This window comes from Nyctibius grandis, chromosome 10 (assembly GCF_013368605.1).
Source record: "Nyctibius grandis isolate bNycGra1 chromosome 10, bNycGra1.pri, whole genome shotgun sequence".
Classification (NCBI taxonomy): Eukaryota; Metazoa; Chordata; class Aves; order Nyctibiiformes; family Nyctibiidae; genus Nyctibius; species Nyctibius grandis.
Window position 1 is genome coordinate 18,444,740 of NC_090667.1, and position 15,761 is coordinate 18,460,500.

Genomic DNA, 15,761 nt, shown 5'->3' on the forward strand with positions numbered 1-15,761 from the left:
GCCTTATGTATTCAAGGTGAAACTACTCAGGCAGTTTAATAGGGCTCCGTATTTTACTGTTACCAAAAAGAGAGACATCTCAAGCTATAGCTCTACCTGCAGACACATTTATGTAGGTATCATATGTTCTTCATTGTAAATAAGAAATGCCTAGGAAGTGAGGATGCTAATCTAAGCATTTAATACACTGGTGAGCTAATTACACAGACTAAGTTTAAGATTACAAAGTCTTTTTTCTGCAACTCAATTTGGAACAACGCCACCAAAGGTCTGCTACAGCCTCTGTCCAGCAATCGGGTCCTTCTCTGTAGATGGCAACTGGCACATTTGCTGGTGTATCAGGGCAACCCCACTAAACAGACAGACAGAGCTCCTGCCACCCTTGAAAAAAGTCTTTCCAGATTACCACGGTTAACTTTTGGACAGTGTTTACTACTAGGAGAAAATGTCAGTCTGGTGCCAGTCAATCCAAAACTTTTAATGAACATATAATTACAAAAGTCTTGAAGACCAAAACCCCTTTTTTTCTTCCCCACATTAAGCAAAGCGACACCTGAAACTATCCATGCTCAATTGATACTACTCTGCAATATCCTCTCTGCAGTATGTTAGACACTCTCCCACTCTTCAGCCCACTGTAGTTTCTTTCCCACATTAAAATGTTGAAAAATCACTGACTTCAGGAATCCACTTCGGTTCTGAACAAACTCAGTCTCATATCAATGACACAATTGTGTTCATGTACTAGAAAACATACTGCGCACACTAGAAGTGGACACGGAGTGCAGACTGCATGACACAATTGGATATTTTCTCTATGGAAAGATCTGAATTGGTCAGGGAAATATTTTGTAAACTACTCAGTGAACAACTCCTACTAGAAATCCTGTCACTTGCACTGAAAGCAGATCAATGAAAAAATTCTGCAAATTATCAAGCGAGAAGCAGTATACCCAAAAGTGTACTTTCACAAGGAAATTTAATGCAAGGACATTTTCACAAATGTTCGGTACTTTCCAAATGAAAAGTACTTTGTAATAAGAGATCCCATTATAACCCATTTGTTAGATCTTCAAGGCAATGGAAAGACACCTTGCTTTAGGTTTTGTGTATATGCTGGAAATCACATTCTTTTTGAAGACATACACAGCACAAGCTATTCTGAACATTTAAATTTGGCATCCTTATTTCCAAGACTTGTGAAAAAAACCCACTGTTTCACAAATGAAACAGTCCTCCTAAACATTGCACTTCCCAATTCTAGCACCAAATCAAAGCAATTACCAATTCTAAGATATGCAGCAGGCCTGACATTCGCAAAGCCTCTATAAAATTATGAGCAGTATCTCAGTCATACCTCTATTTGATGAAGTGATTTGAAAATTGACAGATCAAAAGGCAACAGATGCTCCTGAATGTTACTAGTTCCAAAAGGTCCCCCTGTTCCAGTGACCTAGTAATCAACATTCATGAACAGAGTTAGTGCACACAATCCAACTTGTCTGCATTTCAGATAGCCTTATACAGGCAACAGCACAAATACAGTAGCTTGGAAAGACCAATTTTTCAAGTATGGAATGATTCATGAAACTTGCAGATGAACTCTTGAGGGGAAAAAAAAAATGTTAGTTGCTCCAGCTAAGTACACTGAGCCTCAAGCACTGAACTTGATCTGCCACCTTGTGCTTGTATGCTGTAGCACATGGGGCATACAAAAAAGATAAGAAAGGCAAGACTGACCAAGGCTTCATTCTTAGCTGACCAAGCCAGAGCTGCATTCACTAAAAACAACTTCCTTGAAACATCTGGATCCTCCAAGACTGAACTGTCATCAGTTACACTACAGGGGATGAAGTTCAAGGCACTGACAAAATGGGTTTGAAGAAAACATTAGACATTGGTACACATCTGATATTTCCATGTAGTCATTGGATTCTGGCCTCAGAGCATGTCAGCAGCATAAAAGACAGGTGGTTTAATTTATATTTGCTGTGAATATAGTTTTGGGAAAAATATCTAAGGTTTTTGTCTGGTCTGTATCTTACAAGCTCTGAAGATCCCCACTCACAAGCATTCAGAGGGTCAGGAATTCTGAAGATGGGTATTTTTCTAAACAATATGCTCTTCTCCAGCCAGAGAATCCTCTGTTCAGAGGGCTCTATACACACAAAGGATGGCAAAGGCAACTGAAGATCCACAGGAATACCAGTACAGCCATGGTTTTGCTTTTGCAACTTAAGTCCTCCAGTGAAACTTCCCCCCATGCACTTTGTTTCTCCTTTGAACACACCACACAGTTAAAGGGAAGCTCATCATGTAACAAAGGGGCTAAAAAGTTTTTGAACTGTAGCAAGCAGTGTTAAAAAAATTACTCAGAAAAAGTCTAATTCACTTATTTGGTAGGAAAAAAACAAATTGGCTGCAGACAAAAATGATCTGTTCTGAAGCCATTTTACATTTTGAAATGGTATTTTAGCTAGAAATTCAGGGCCATCTCATCTATGAAACTGAGGCTTGTTAGGGTTTTTTTTAAACTTTCAAATACAGTCTGACAAAGGTGAGAAAGGGGACAGGATTTATACACACATGCATGTATGCATACATATACACTGGCTTACTCAGTGACAGCAAAGAATGCAGGGTTGAATAGAGCAATATTTATCTATCTCCCCATTCCTACTAGCATCCAGTAGGATTCTGTCACTGCATGTCTACAGAGAGCACTGCTGAAGAGACCACATCACACAGGAGAATCAAGATCTTTGTTAGAGAACTATATGTGTATTGAAGGTTGGCAGAACAAACACCTGTTTAACACTGACTTCTAAATGCCTGCAGGTGTTTTCTATCAGTAAAGTTCTTGTGCATTCAAAATAGACTCCAAAAGTATGCTAAGAATCATGTCAGTCTGGTAGAAACAACATCTCCAGTATTTGTGCAAGCATAGCTCACCTTTAAATACTTGAGTCTACAAGTGAAATCTAGAATATGACCTAGATCTGTTTTGGCATCTCCATTAGCACATGTAGGCTTCCCCTGTAGCAACTGTTGAGTGACAGCATATAACTGCAAGGGTCTGATGGTGAAGACTTCTCCAGCCATTAACAACTGCTCTCCTGAAAAACACCATGATGGTATCAAACACAATGCTGCAACGGTTACAAAAGAATAAATGGTACATGGAAGACCTAATGCCAGAGATTAAACATTTGTCATTTACACTCTAAGCTCACAATTGAGGTACCAAAACAATGTCCTTTTTTGACACTTTAAACTCGAATGGCTAAATTACGACTTTAACATCAGAATAATCTAGGTATTCAAATGGACACTCTCATCATACAAGCCCAAGGCTCCTAATTCAACTAACAGCAAATTTCCTTCAATCTTAACAGGTCTGGAATCAGACAAAGTTCACATATATTGTAAGAGTTACTAAACTTTTTCCAAGATATCCCTAAGTTCTATAGCTGTTAAGACTTATTGTACTCAGAAAAAGCAGCACCTGCCATCTAAAAAAACAGACCTTACATCTTTTGCTATGCTGCCTAAATGCAGAATCATAGCAAATATGTTTTCTTGGAGAATATGAGGACTTTCACCACACTAATATCAATGCAAACTCCCAGAACAGGATGTGCATTATCTGATCCTGTTACAATCCAATTTCATTCTAGGAACAGTAGGAAACAGCATCCAAAAGCCTCTCTGAAGGTACCACAAGTGTTAATGTGGACTACACCTGCACATGTGGAGTTAATATCTTTCTCCTCTTCCTTTTAGGGACATCAGTTTGACTTCATGGACAAGTGCACCAGCTTTCATGATAAGCAGAGTTCTCAGAAATGCTCTGAGGAATAAAATTCCCTTTGGCTTCAGTGGGAACAAGTCGAAGAGTCCAGCTGCACATTACTGGATGTCTCCACTAATACACAGCAGTCAGATATCAATGATTCTGGTACCAGTGAGACTGCAGGCACTACAAAGTCTGGAAAGATTTCTTCAGGAGCTTCCTTAAAATGTTCCAAAATTTGCTGAGTTGGCCCCCTGAAATGGCTTCACCTAAAGGTAACTTTGTGCCAGAACAATCTGAAATGGCACGATGAAACATGCTTCACCTATCACCTCAGCCAACTACAATTATACAGTAGCATCTAGCATGTCCTTCAAAACAAAATTAGCATGGGTTAATCATTTCACATGCCTCCTGCTGTTAATGGATGGCTTAGAGCTGCTGCAGTTACAGTAAGTGCATGTCATTTTCACCTGACAGCTTCAGAAAAGGTCACCCTTTAATTAACCGACCAGAAGGTCTCATGTTTCCTGAATTCTGGAAGAACAGTATTAATTTAAATGCAAGAGGCCACTTCACATATCTAACACACACTACATCAGGACTCATTGACATAAACTTCCTTACAGGTTACACTAAAACATACCAAGACAGAAAGCTTAACAAAAGCTTCTGATCACCAGTACCACATCCTGTCCTTTAAGGACACAGACTAGTAGGCCCTTTCCAAAACCTAAATTCACCAATTTCTCTGTTTTGTTTCCAAATGTAGCTGCATTACTGTTACAGCTCCTCCCAAAATGCATCTTGAATCAAACCGCAAACAGCAAGAAAAAGGTGAAGAGAAAGAAGGGGAAGAAAAAGTCTCATAGTCTGATATGGAAGATTCAGATCTCTCATTGCCTGGAGATTAAATACCACAGGAATATGAATGCATGCACATAGAGGAAACCATTCCCAGTTAAATTCTTGCAAGTTCTTTACCTTTGTGGAAGAGCTCTTCAGCCAATGCAGCAGTGATCCCATTGATCTCCTGCAAAGAATAAACCACTGTAATCAAGAGTTATTTACATACTTATGGTTCCAATTTTTCAATGTGTACCTTTGCTGAAGTCTCCCTTTATTGCTGTGGTACAGGACTTTTTTTTAAACAGAAATCAACTGTGACTATCTTATGGATTTCTTTGTAACTTGAAAACACTTCACAAAAATGACCTGAAATTATTTAATTTCATACGATTTTCACTTCCAATATGGAAGATACTGAACTACGCTTAAGTAATCACATCCTGCATATATTAGAAAAGGGTAACAGCAGCTAGAGCAACTATTACTAGCCATCATTAGCCCCAGTTTTGAAGAAACTATTAAAGGTACAGTGTTCTTCAAATTTTAATATTAAGACTAACCTAACGCATCAAGAACTCAACATTTCCTCGGAATATCACTAACACACAGAAAACTTTAAATTAACAGGTCAACAGGGAAGAAGAGATATATACAAAGTAATTAGTCTTCTAGACTTCAATTCTATTATGCTTGCTGCAGAGTAATTCAAAAGCCCCTTTTCCCCATCCTCCATCTTCTCCACCCTCTTGGAGCAGGTGCTCAGCCTCCATTCTAGGCACTGACAGCTCCAGAAGGAAAGAAAAAAGGCTGAAAACTCTCAACACAGGGATTTGTTCTTTCTAAATCCAAAGGTGCACAAAGATCAGTACAAGTATTTCCCATCTGGGCATACTTCTCTCCACAAAAAGCAAATACTCTGTGGAAGTCCAGAAATACTTCTGAGCATTTCCGACAGTTCTCTCTCAAAGGCCCACAGAAAGAACAAAATAAAACTATTTGTGATAGTGAAGCTTCCCCTAGACACATGCATCTCATTTTCAGGTAGCTACAAAGGATAAACAGGTATTATGGATCATCATGAAATGAATATTTGATGAGTTTACTTTGCTGACAAATCCCTCATGATTCATAACAAGGAAATAAATCCACAGGACATCTGCAGCAGACAGCTCAGCTCATTTAATGAGGCAAGCATTTCAGAAAAGCACATTCTTAGTATAACTGAAACCCCACTCACTGAGGATGAACAAAGCCTCCACACCACAGTTTTGAGAACAAGCTAGAATCTGCATTCCAAACAAAATTCAACAATTCAGACTCTCATTTGAATTACACTCATCTGGCACACACAGACTTAACTGAAAACTAACTATACTCTGTATCCCTTTTGTCTTCTAGGACACAGATGACAATTTTTTCTACATTTATAATCAAAGCAAGATTATGACTTGGACTGTTCAGTGACTAGCAGGCAAAAAAAGGAACTCTATTCCTCTGTCTAAAAGAGACCTCTGTCTCAGCTCTAACTACTTATACACATCAAACCCACAGAAGTCCATTGTTTGCAGGTGCCTCTGAACAGCAGTGTGTGGGTACTCAATTCCTTTGTTGCAAAAGCTTCTAAGTTAACAAACTAAAGCTTCTAAGATAACAAAGTATAACACACTGCAACAAAATAAGCATCCCCATATCACTGCAGACATCCTATTCAATGCCAAAGTAACAATAATGTTCTACATTGCAGTCACATGCAACTGCTTCCCTTTGCTAAGCTACACCTGACTTTTCCCTGTGACATGTAAAGGCTTCAAAGTGGTTTTAATGTATTTATGGTAGTTGCTTCTACTCCATTTAGTTCTATTAACCTGGGAAATAAAAATAAGCCTTACTGGAAATACTAAAATAAGAATAGACAAAAAATATTGCAGCCTTCCTATATGAACTAATGAGACAATATCAGGGATTATAATGGCAAGCATGCACATGGGCTGTCTGGTAACAAAGATATTTTCAAAGAGCGAAGTTCTGCAGCAAGGTTATTTTCTAGTAGAATTGCTGTAGTAAATATTTAGCTTTTCTGCTCAATAACTAACATTTTTTTGGTAAATATTTGAAAGTACTCTAAAGTTCCAAGCAAAAACAATTGAGTTTATACCTCAAGCCAGACTTCCCTAAAGCAAAAAAATGCAGATTAAGCAACAACTTTGGTCTTAATACACAAGTGCAGTATAGAAACCAGGAAGCATTCATATCCAAATAATGCCAGCTCTTTGGAAAAGTAAAAAAAAGATGAACATTACAGGAAAAGGAAAAAAAATAGGTAACTGAAAAACAAGAGAGGGACTAGGAAGACTTTCCACCTGCATAAAAACCTTTGTTGAAGTTACAGCACTGAAACAGACATCATTTAAGAGACAGAACAGCCAAAGAATAGAAAAATTATGCAGCTTCCTAGTGATCTGATGTTTGCTCCATCTGAACAGAATTGTCCCTACATTATCATCACGCACATTTTTAATACATTTAAAACCTCTAATCCATTTAGAGTGCTTGACAAATTAGTGCCTCTCACTCAAATCTGTAGGGCAATACCAACACTATGAAGTAAACCTACTGTTTATCTAAGTCAAACTCTAAAGTCTCACCAGGATAATTATGTTCATGTAACATAACTAAACCAGGTTTTTCTCTGTTGCTAAAGCTTAATTAACACACCTAATGGACCACTTGTGACTCATTTCTGAAGCCTTTATATGAAACCATGAAGGGCCATCTCAGCACATCCCACCACAAAGCAATTACTGCTCCTCCTTTCCATTGAGTTCTCCAGTACATTTTCCTCTTTATGAAGTTCATTCTCCCCCCTTACAACATGATGCCATACTGCAAAAAAGCCTAATTATACACAAGAGATGAACGAACAAATTGCAATCTGAACATGAAAGCAAGTCATTGCTTCTTATTTCAAGCATCCTTTACTGTAACATTGTCTGCTGGCTGAAGCTATTTCTCCAGAAGCCACTTCATCAGTGTGCTTCTCAAGGAGAAGCACCATTTTTCTTCATTTGGGCTACTGGAAATTGTTTCAGTGTGAACCGCAGCTCTAACCATTAACCATTAAGTAGGGGAGGGGGGTGTGGATCAATTATGCAATGTTCCTTCAGAGATCCAGCACTATTGACTTTAGCCTAACAACCAATTCAGCTTCACATTTATTCACAGCTTCCAACTATCCTGCCAGCATTTATTTTCTCCTCTTAGAGTCCCTGCCCACATTACTTGTCAGCACAGTAGCTACTGCAATAAAAAGTGGTGTCAAAAATCTTAAAAATATGCTTTGCTTGTTACATTGTGCAAAATGCTGAAAAAGAGCAGTTTCAGCTATTTTGTGAAGATTCCATACAATTCTCTCCAAGTCAGAACTAGGGAAAGACACTCAGGTCTCCATTCATATGCTAAAACCATAACTTACATATAAATGAAAGTGTAGGAAGTGTGACAAAACTTTTGGAGCAGTAACAGGGAACTTGACTAGCAGGGTTTGCAGGTAGACCTCTAATTCCTTTTGTCTCTTCTCCACCAGGCTTTTGGAATTTTTTCCAATAATCTTCTTAGGGGGTAACAGATTTTTATCTATTTTCTTTTCTGAAACAAGCTGAAAGACAAAGACCAGAATCACTACCTAACTCACCATCTGAACTCACACAAAAGATGCAACAGAACACATTTAAGAGCACGTTGCCTGATCCTGGTAAGATCCAAAAATAAAATTATTTCAGTAAATTTAACTATTGACTTCAAAGTAATAGGTATTTTCAGAAAGAACATTTTATCATAAAATGATGAGAAGTTCAATAATAGTGAGAGAATCACAGTACCACAGGGCAGAATGTAACTAAGGTGATAAAATAACAGGATAACTGGTGCATTTCTGAGAAAGCAGCCCAGTCTTGAACATAGTGGACTTTCATTTTCACTTGCTGTTTTTAAACAGCACTGGTTAGTAACTACCCCATGCTACTGTCTAAGGACAGTTTTATCATCCACCCCTCCCAGAAGAGAGTCTTTGCTCCAATTCAGCTTTTAGTTACCAGATCAGCTGATCATAAAAATCTCTCTTGGCAAAAAGTTTAATGACTCTAGCCTGAACTCCACTCTTTCTGATACAAGTTTCTGTCTAAGGCTAAAGCTGTCCAGGTCAATCTCCCCCAGTTCAAGAGGGGAGGGTAACAGGGGCAAGTAAGATTGTTCATACAAAAAGGATTTAGTCTGCAGTTCAGATGGTATCTGGCAGATATTCTCACTCCTTATTGAGGAAAGACTTTATGTCCCATACAACACAGACCGTCCAATGTTTTGTAAGAGACCAAGGCCACAGTTTTAATATCCTTACCTTCTCATGCAGGTCATGGAAATCACTGTAACGATGTTTGACTGTCCACTGATGATTGCCAACACTGACCTGAATAATATATACCTGAAAGGAAGAAATTAAAGTAAGGGAACTGTAAAGCATTTATCTTAAAGGGAAGCTGACTGAGATGTGCTGGTTAATGTAGCACCATAAGGTGATTCTACATTCTTAAAGTATCATAGTTAACTAAAAGCTAATCCAAACTCTAAGGTGACTTTGCTGATGTAGGATGCCTAATCTCATTCACAAGGCTGCTTCACACACAAAAACATGCAGATGTTGCTTACTGTAAAGCCATGGCTTTCATTTTTGCAACCCAAAGGTTAATAACCAAGATCTCTAAGCTACTTTTTCTGAAGATTTCTGCTAGCTAGGTTAAGTTGGTATTCATAGCTACCCACAAGTCTGACAGCGGCATCCCTTTTTCAATCTACCAAGTTCCACAAAGGGCAGAGGAACTTGGCAAGCACTCTGCTGTCACTTCACAGTTAAGCAGAGATCTGGAGCTTAACCCTTCAGAAATTTCTCACAAACCCTTTGGTTGGTTGGATGTTAACTATTTTATTCCTTTTAGGGTAAAGCACACAAGACAGCTTCCTGAGAATTACAATTGTGCCCAAAGAATCACTACAATTATCTAAAGCAACCCAACATTTCTTTACACAAAACTAAGTATTTTTAGCCATGCAGGTACCAAACAATTCAAGACTTTCATCACAGGTGACCTTCCAGATTGAACAGTACTGGTTCTGCAGGAAACTCACAATCTACCTTTGGATATGCCAGAAGCAAGCCATCTCAAAGAAATTTTAAAGGTACAAAATAAAACACAAAGTAGAAAACAAACAAGGCTGAGCAAAACCAGTTCTACAGCTACTTGAAAATAACAAATTCAATAATCTGTGTTATCCAATCCAACTATATTCCTTGCGGAAAACACCAATTCGTAATCAAATCTTGAAAGCATTAATACAGCTGAGAACTTGCCTACTACCACAGATCACACAGGCCTGACTCATAGCTGCTATGAGAATGATGCACATGTAGTTGCTAAACCCACTTGAGAGAACAAAAACAGTTTCAATTTGTTACATAAAAGGCCAGTTTTCATTTACTGTTAGTACAGACCAGCACAATACCAAAGATTAAATAGAATGCCACTTACATTTTAAAAGATGAGCTCTGTCTCATGCCAATTATATTTTTGTATGCATCTGACACTGGTTTGCTGAACAAATCCAAGCCCTACAGCTAACTGAGAATCAAGATGTCTGACTAGCGCACACAGCAAGTGACACGTCAGTGTTCGTGTGAGTACTGAAAACACAGATGAATGCCTACACGGAATTACAATCTCAATTAAGGCCTGAGTCTGCTTTCCCATCATGTTGTGTTGGGAAACAGCAGAACAGGATTATTCACTGTGCCGGTAACAAACTAGAACAGGAATAACCTGAGCATTCAAGAGTATCTCATAACCCTGAGGAAAGCAATGAGAGACTCAAAGAAATGAGAAGATTAAAGTTAGAACTAAAGAAGTAATACATTTAGAAGCCATAATAAAAAGCCTAGTTCTTTTTAAAAGCTGACTACCAAATTATGGCAGATCAAGCAGTACAGCTAAAATGCAATGCAGGCTGAGTACACAATGCATAAAATCTCAGATTAGACATTGAAAACAGTAAACTTCACAGCTTCCAACTGACAGCTCATGAGATGAGGAAGGAATGCCCCTCCTCTCTGTCTACAAGACAGTCAGTAAATACATAATAAAAGTTTCATAACCTTTTGCTGAAACAGCAAGCACTGACCACTTCTAGAAAAATAGCACTGAGCCAATTGGATGGTCTCATCAGGAAACTACCTGCTAAAGTGAGTGTTTAGGCACACTGATACAATTCCTCAAATTAAGTCTTTAAAAAGCTGTAGCATTCCCCATGTTAGAACGCAGCCAGAGCTGGCAGTACATTCACCCCTCAAACAGCACCAGTATGCAGAATGACAGCAACTAATTTCACATCAATCCACAAGCTGCCATTATCTTGAAGATTAAATACAAATGCAATACACTTATATGCTCCAAAGACTTGTTTCAACTCAGAAATCAATCATTTTGAAGCAAAAAAAAACAACCCTAAAGTTCTAAAAAAAGTCAGATATCTAAGTTCATCTTCAATTAATTTTGAGTGCACTAATATGACAAGGCTGACAGTTTAAGTTCAGATTCTTCAAGGACTGCCTACCTGTCAAGCCAACTGCTAGAAGGCATACATGGATGATGAAATTCTCTCACACTGCACTGTCTCCCAGGCATAAATATACCATGTGAAATTGCCACCCATATTTATGCCATAAACTGCATTTCTATTGATCTTAAATGCAAAAGGGTTTACATTCACAGATTTTCCTCCTCCCCATGTCTCTATCAAACTCTTCTGTGTAAGATATTTTGTACATCTTTCTAGAAATCATTTGTTTTGGCTAACTTCTACTTTTTAAAGTGTTTAGCATATCTGCAGTGCTGTATATTTTCGAACCAGTCACTTCAAAGTCTATGCAGTTAAGTACTCACACTGCCAAACAGCATGCCTTCATCTCCCTAAATATTTAAAGGTGAAATACTTACTAAAAACAGATGTAAAAGACAGGAAAAGCAGGAAGGCAACTTCAGGCCAAACAAATGCATAGCAGGAAACAAATGAAGCACCAGCAGCCTTGAGGCCTTCTAGCAATCAGCCAGTCTTCAGTCAGCATCTAGCTGGACCAGCTCATGCAGGAGAAATACTCACTAAAAGTGCTCATACTTTTCTAACCCAGCAGAAAAAACATCAACAAGTGCAGTATTTTTCCTGCTGGATTTATCCATACCTTGCCTTCCACCCTAACTACTCCAACAAGAATCACATTTTTTAAAGTACCTTCAACATTTCCCAGAATTGTGGGCCTCCCTGATACATTTTACAGGATTTCATCTCACAACTGTCAAATGGATGTCAGTAAAATAAGTCTCCTTCTATTGAGATTATGAGCTCTGAAATACAATGGGAAGCACAAATGCCAAAAGAAAAATGACTCTTTCAAAAACAAGGGTGTAAATAGGACCACTGCCACCTTGACTATTACATGTTAATGGAGAAAGATGCAGCTTGCTACTGCTATATTTCCTTTCTCACCTTTACCAGATTTGACTGACTTTTACACCATCTAATTTCTTCACTTCTGCTCTGGTACAAGTCTTTATCACATCCTTAAGTGCCACTAATCTAATTTTGAACACTAAACACAAATGCTAATCTTTGTAAAACATTTCACCTTGTGAATAATTTAAATTTTCTGTTTTCATTTAAAGATCTATTCCTACACTTCTGATGGCTTGGGTCTACCTCATACAAATTGGCTGCAGGCTTGGAGTTATCCTAACAGTTTTAAGGAGGTTTACACACAGGTAAGCTTAATGCCACAACTCCTACAAAAATGCAGCAAGAGAATCAAAGTAGGACCAAATCTTGCCTTTCAAACACCCTACTTTCAAAGCTCCCAAGAAAAATGGCATTAAAATAGCATGGTATTTCCAGAACCATAATAATTTAAATAGAAATCTGACCTTGAAAAAATAAGCTTCCTTGGGCTTAGCTGCAGCAGCTTAAAATGTTATCCCCAACTATCAGTTGATCTGCTGAACACTACCTGCAGCAAAGTTATATGTGTGAACTACAGCTCAATCTAGCACATTAACGGTATTACCAAAGGTTGGCTGTACCACAAGACTAGTTTGCAGGCTGACACAGCAAAGTAGCTAATGTTTTACCTCCTGTGTCCATAACCTCCAGTGGAATAAGGGAATAGATAACATTTTGACATTTTCTCAACTAAATTCACTTGAATTTCTCATTCACTGGTATTGCAAAATACTAACAAAAACTCTCAACACCAACATTAACACTGCTGGATCTTGGTTCACACCTGAAATGGAAGTTTCCAGTCACCATGCCACAAACCTCACCATGCCTCTGGGCTGATCAGGGACTGTGAAAACAAACTTGCTTGGGGGATGAACCACATCCTAACACACACAGTGGTAACATCTCAACAGCAGCAGTATCATTTCTGTGAATACACATTATGTAACTAACATGACAGAACAAGCTGAAGCAATTTTGAAGAATGTATTTTAAGCTTCTAACCAAGTCCTTCACTGAATGCTCATGACACTTTTGTCTGTAAATATGGCTACTCACCACCTGACAGTCCATTCCCACACAATGATGTTTCAAGGGTTGTCACCTGGAAAGGAGTTAAGCCCTTCATGTACTACAGCTGTGTAAATGCTCTGTCCTACTAAAAAACTCAGAATTGCTCTCCTGTTGCTCCATTTTCTCTGGGTACCTTTTCAGAGAGAGTAACCTGAACTTATAACTATTATGCAACTTTACAAATACTGCCTTTCTAAACCATTGCTCCCCTTTCCCTTTTCTGCTTTAGGTTCCCACAGTAGGAAGAAACCTTGCGTCATTATGTGCATTCTACAAAAAAAAAATCGTTCAAATCACACTAAAATAAGGTAGGAGCAGAAAACATTTTTAGTTATATAACTACAGGGTGGTGTGCTCAAGATGTTTGCTGTCTGCAATTATGCTGAGGTTTGTTTTATGATGAGCTTCTTCCTGAAAAACAAACCAATTAACTCTTGGTGCAATGCAACCAGTCAAAAAAAGTTACACATCAATAATTTAATTCCTTCCCCAAACTAAAACGCTGCTGATAATCTTTCCTCTTTTTTGCAGAGTAAGAGAAAAACTGTCTATTCCAAATAATCTGATTTCCTCTGAAAACAAGATTAGCTTTTCAAGAGGGATTTTTACAGCATTTTCACCTGAAGGAAAGATTTCCTACTACATTTAGTCCAGCTTTAAAAGCTACACTTACTCGGCAACAATTTTTCATAATCATATGTACACACACGCACACACATACATGCATATATATGTACAGATATATTGGGCAAGAACATGACATTTGCGAACTCAGCCTCCACGAAAACACCAGCTCTCCCAAAGGGCCAGAGCTACGAGGGGCTCGGGGGGCCGACCTCCACCGGCTGGAGACCCGCAGACCCTACGCGCCTTCGGGGCCGATTTCCCAGCACACGCCTCCCTCCACGGAGGCAGAAACCCCTCGGAAGCTTCTGCCAGATGATTCTCGCTCTGGCTTTAGCGTGGGTACGAAACCGGGCCGAGAAGGCTCTCGCTTCCTCAGGGCCAGAAGGGAGAGAGCAGGATTGGGCAGAAGGCAGCGCGGCACCGAGCCCGGCCTCAGCCCGCTCCCCCGGTACCCCGCAGGCTGCCTGAGGCGGCGGCGAGGTGGGCCCGCTCTCCCACACCTCCCCCCCTCGCTGCCACCATCACCCGCTGCCCGGCACTTCCCTCACGGCCTCCCTACTCGCCTCCCGGCTCCGCCGCTCCCCCCGCCCCGGCCCGCAGCCCCCCCCCCGGCCCCGCACCGTGTAAGTCTCCACCAGCTCGGAACCCAGGACTCGGGCCTCCCGCGGGGGCTCCTCGCCGTCCTCGCCCGCCGCCGCCGCTTCCATGACGCCGCGAGAAGCGCAGGGGACCGGCCGCCGCCGCGCTCACGCCGTCATCGCTCCCCTCCGGCTGCCGCCACCGCCGCCCGCACCGGTCCCCAGCCCGCCCCGCACTCCCACCGCCGCCGCATCTTGGCTCAACCCCCCCCTCAGGGTGCGGCTCGCCCCGCCCGCCGCCTCTTTATCGGCAGCCGCCGGCAGTGGCGCAGGCGGGGCTTGCGGCGGGGCGGGGCTTGCCGCGGGGAGAGGCGGGTCTAGGGCCCATCGGGGCGGGGTGCAGGGCGTCGGGGCGCGCATGCGTGCTGGCTCTCCCGGGGGAAGGTGGACTGGTGCGCAGCGGCGCGCAGCGCAGTGCAGCGAGGGGCCGCGGAACGCGGGGCTGTGCAATAGCTACAGGAAAGCGGGAGAGGGGCTTTTTACAAGGGCATGGAGTGACAGGACAAGGGGGAGTGGTTTTAAACAGAAAGAGGGTAGATTTAGGTTAGATATTAGGAAGCAATTCTTTGCTGTGAGGGTAGTGAGACACTGGCCCAGATTGCCCAGAGAAGTTGTGGCTGCCCCCTCCCTGGCAGTGTTCAAGGCCAGGCTGGATGGGGCTTGGAGCAACCTGGTCTAGTGGAAGGTGTCCCTGCCCACGGTAGGGGGGTTGGAACTAGATGATCTTTAAGGTCCCTTCCAACCCAAACCATTCTATGTCTCTATGCTCCGCAGGGCTGTGCAATGCCGCACAGTGCAGTGCCCTGCAGTACTGCGCGATGCTGCGCAGTGCACGCGCAATGCTCCGCTGTACAACGCGTGGCCGATACCCCGCTGTACAGGCCTGGGCTGTGCAGCGCGCAGCAATGCAGGCAGCTCCAGGAGGTTCAGGCCTGTCCGAGCTGACTGAAGGCAGCTACAGACCGGTGTGCGCAACGTGCATGGGGCAGATCCGGCAATGCAGGAAGGTGCAACGCAGGTGGATGGTAAGCACAGGGGTGTTTGAGGTTGAACTGCAGAGGGCAAAGCCAGTCCCTGCCTGCACAGCGCTGACCTTCCTAACAGCGATGCGTCTGAGCTGCTGCGCTCATGAGCATCTGCATCTGGAAGCGGTGCTGGCAGCGGTCCGGAGCAGCACATCCCCCAGC

General features: G+C 41.4%; 1 protein-coding gene across 3 annotated transcripts in view; it reads right to left on the bottom strand.

The window, feature by feature from the left end:
• The window catches only part of NISCH (nischarin), a 30,829-nt gene extending 16,053 nt beyond the window's left edge, over positions 1 to 14,776 (bottom strand). For all 3 annotated transcript variants that reach the window (XM_068408978.1, XM_068408979.1, XM_068408981.1), the window contains exons 1-6: positions 14,557 to 14,776; positions 9,036 to 9,119; positions 8,115 to 8,297; positions 4,778 to 4,826; positions 2,953 to 3,116; positions 1,358 to 1,453 (exon numbers count right to left, since the gene is read on the bottom strand). In XM_068408978.1, coding sequence (XP_068265079.1) covers positions 1,358 to 1,453; positions 2,953 to 3,116; positions 4,778 to 4,826; positions 8,115 to 8,297; positions 9,036 to 9,119; positions 14,557 to 14,643 — 663 coding nt within the window. In that variant the 5' untranslated portion in view covers positions 14,644 to 14,776. The remainder of the gene's footprint in view (positions 1 to 1,357; positions 1,454 to 2,952; positions 3,117 to 4,777; positions 4,827 to 8,114; positions 8,298 to 9,035; positions 9,120 to 14,556) is intronic.
• Between the last annotated feature and the right edge of the window lie 985 nt (positions 14,777 to 15,761).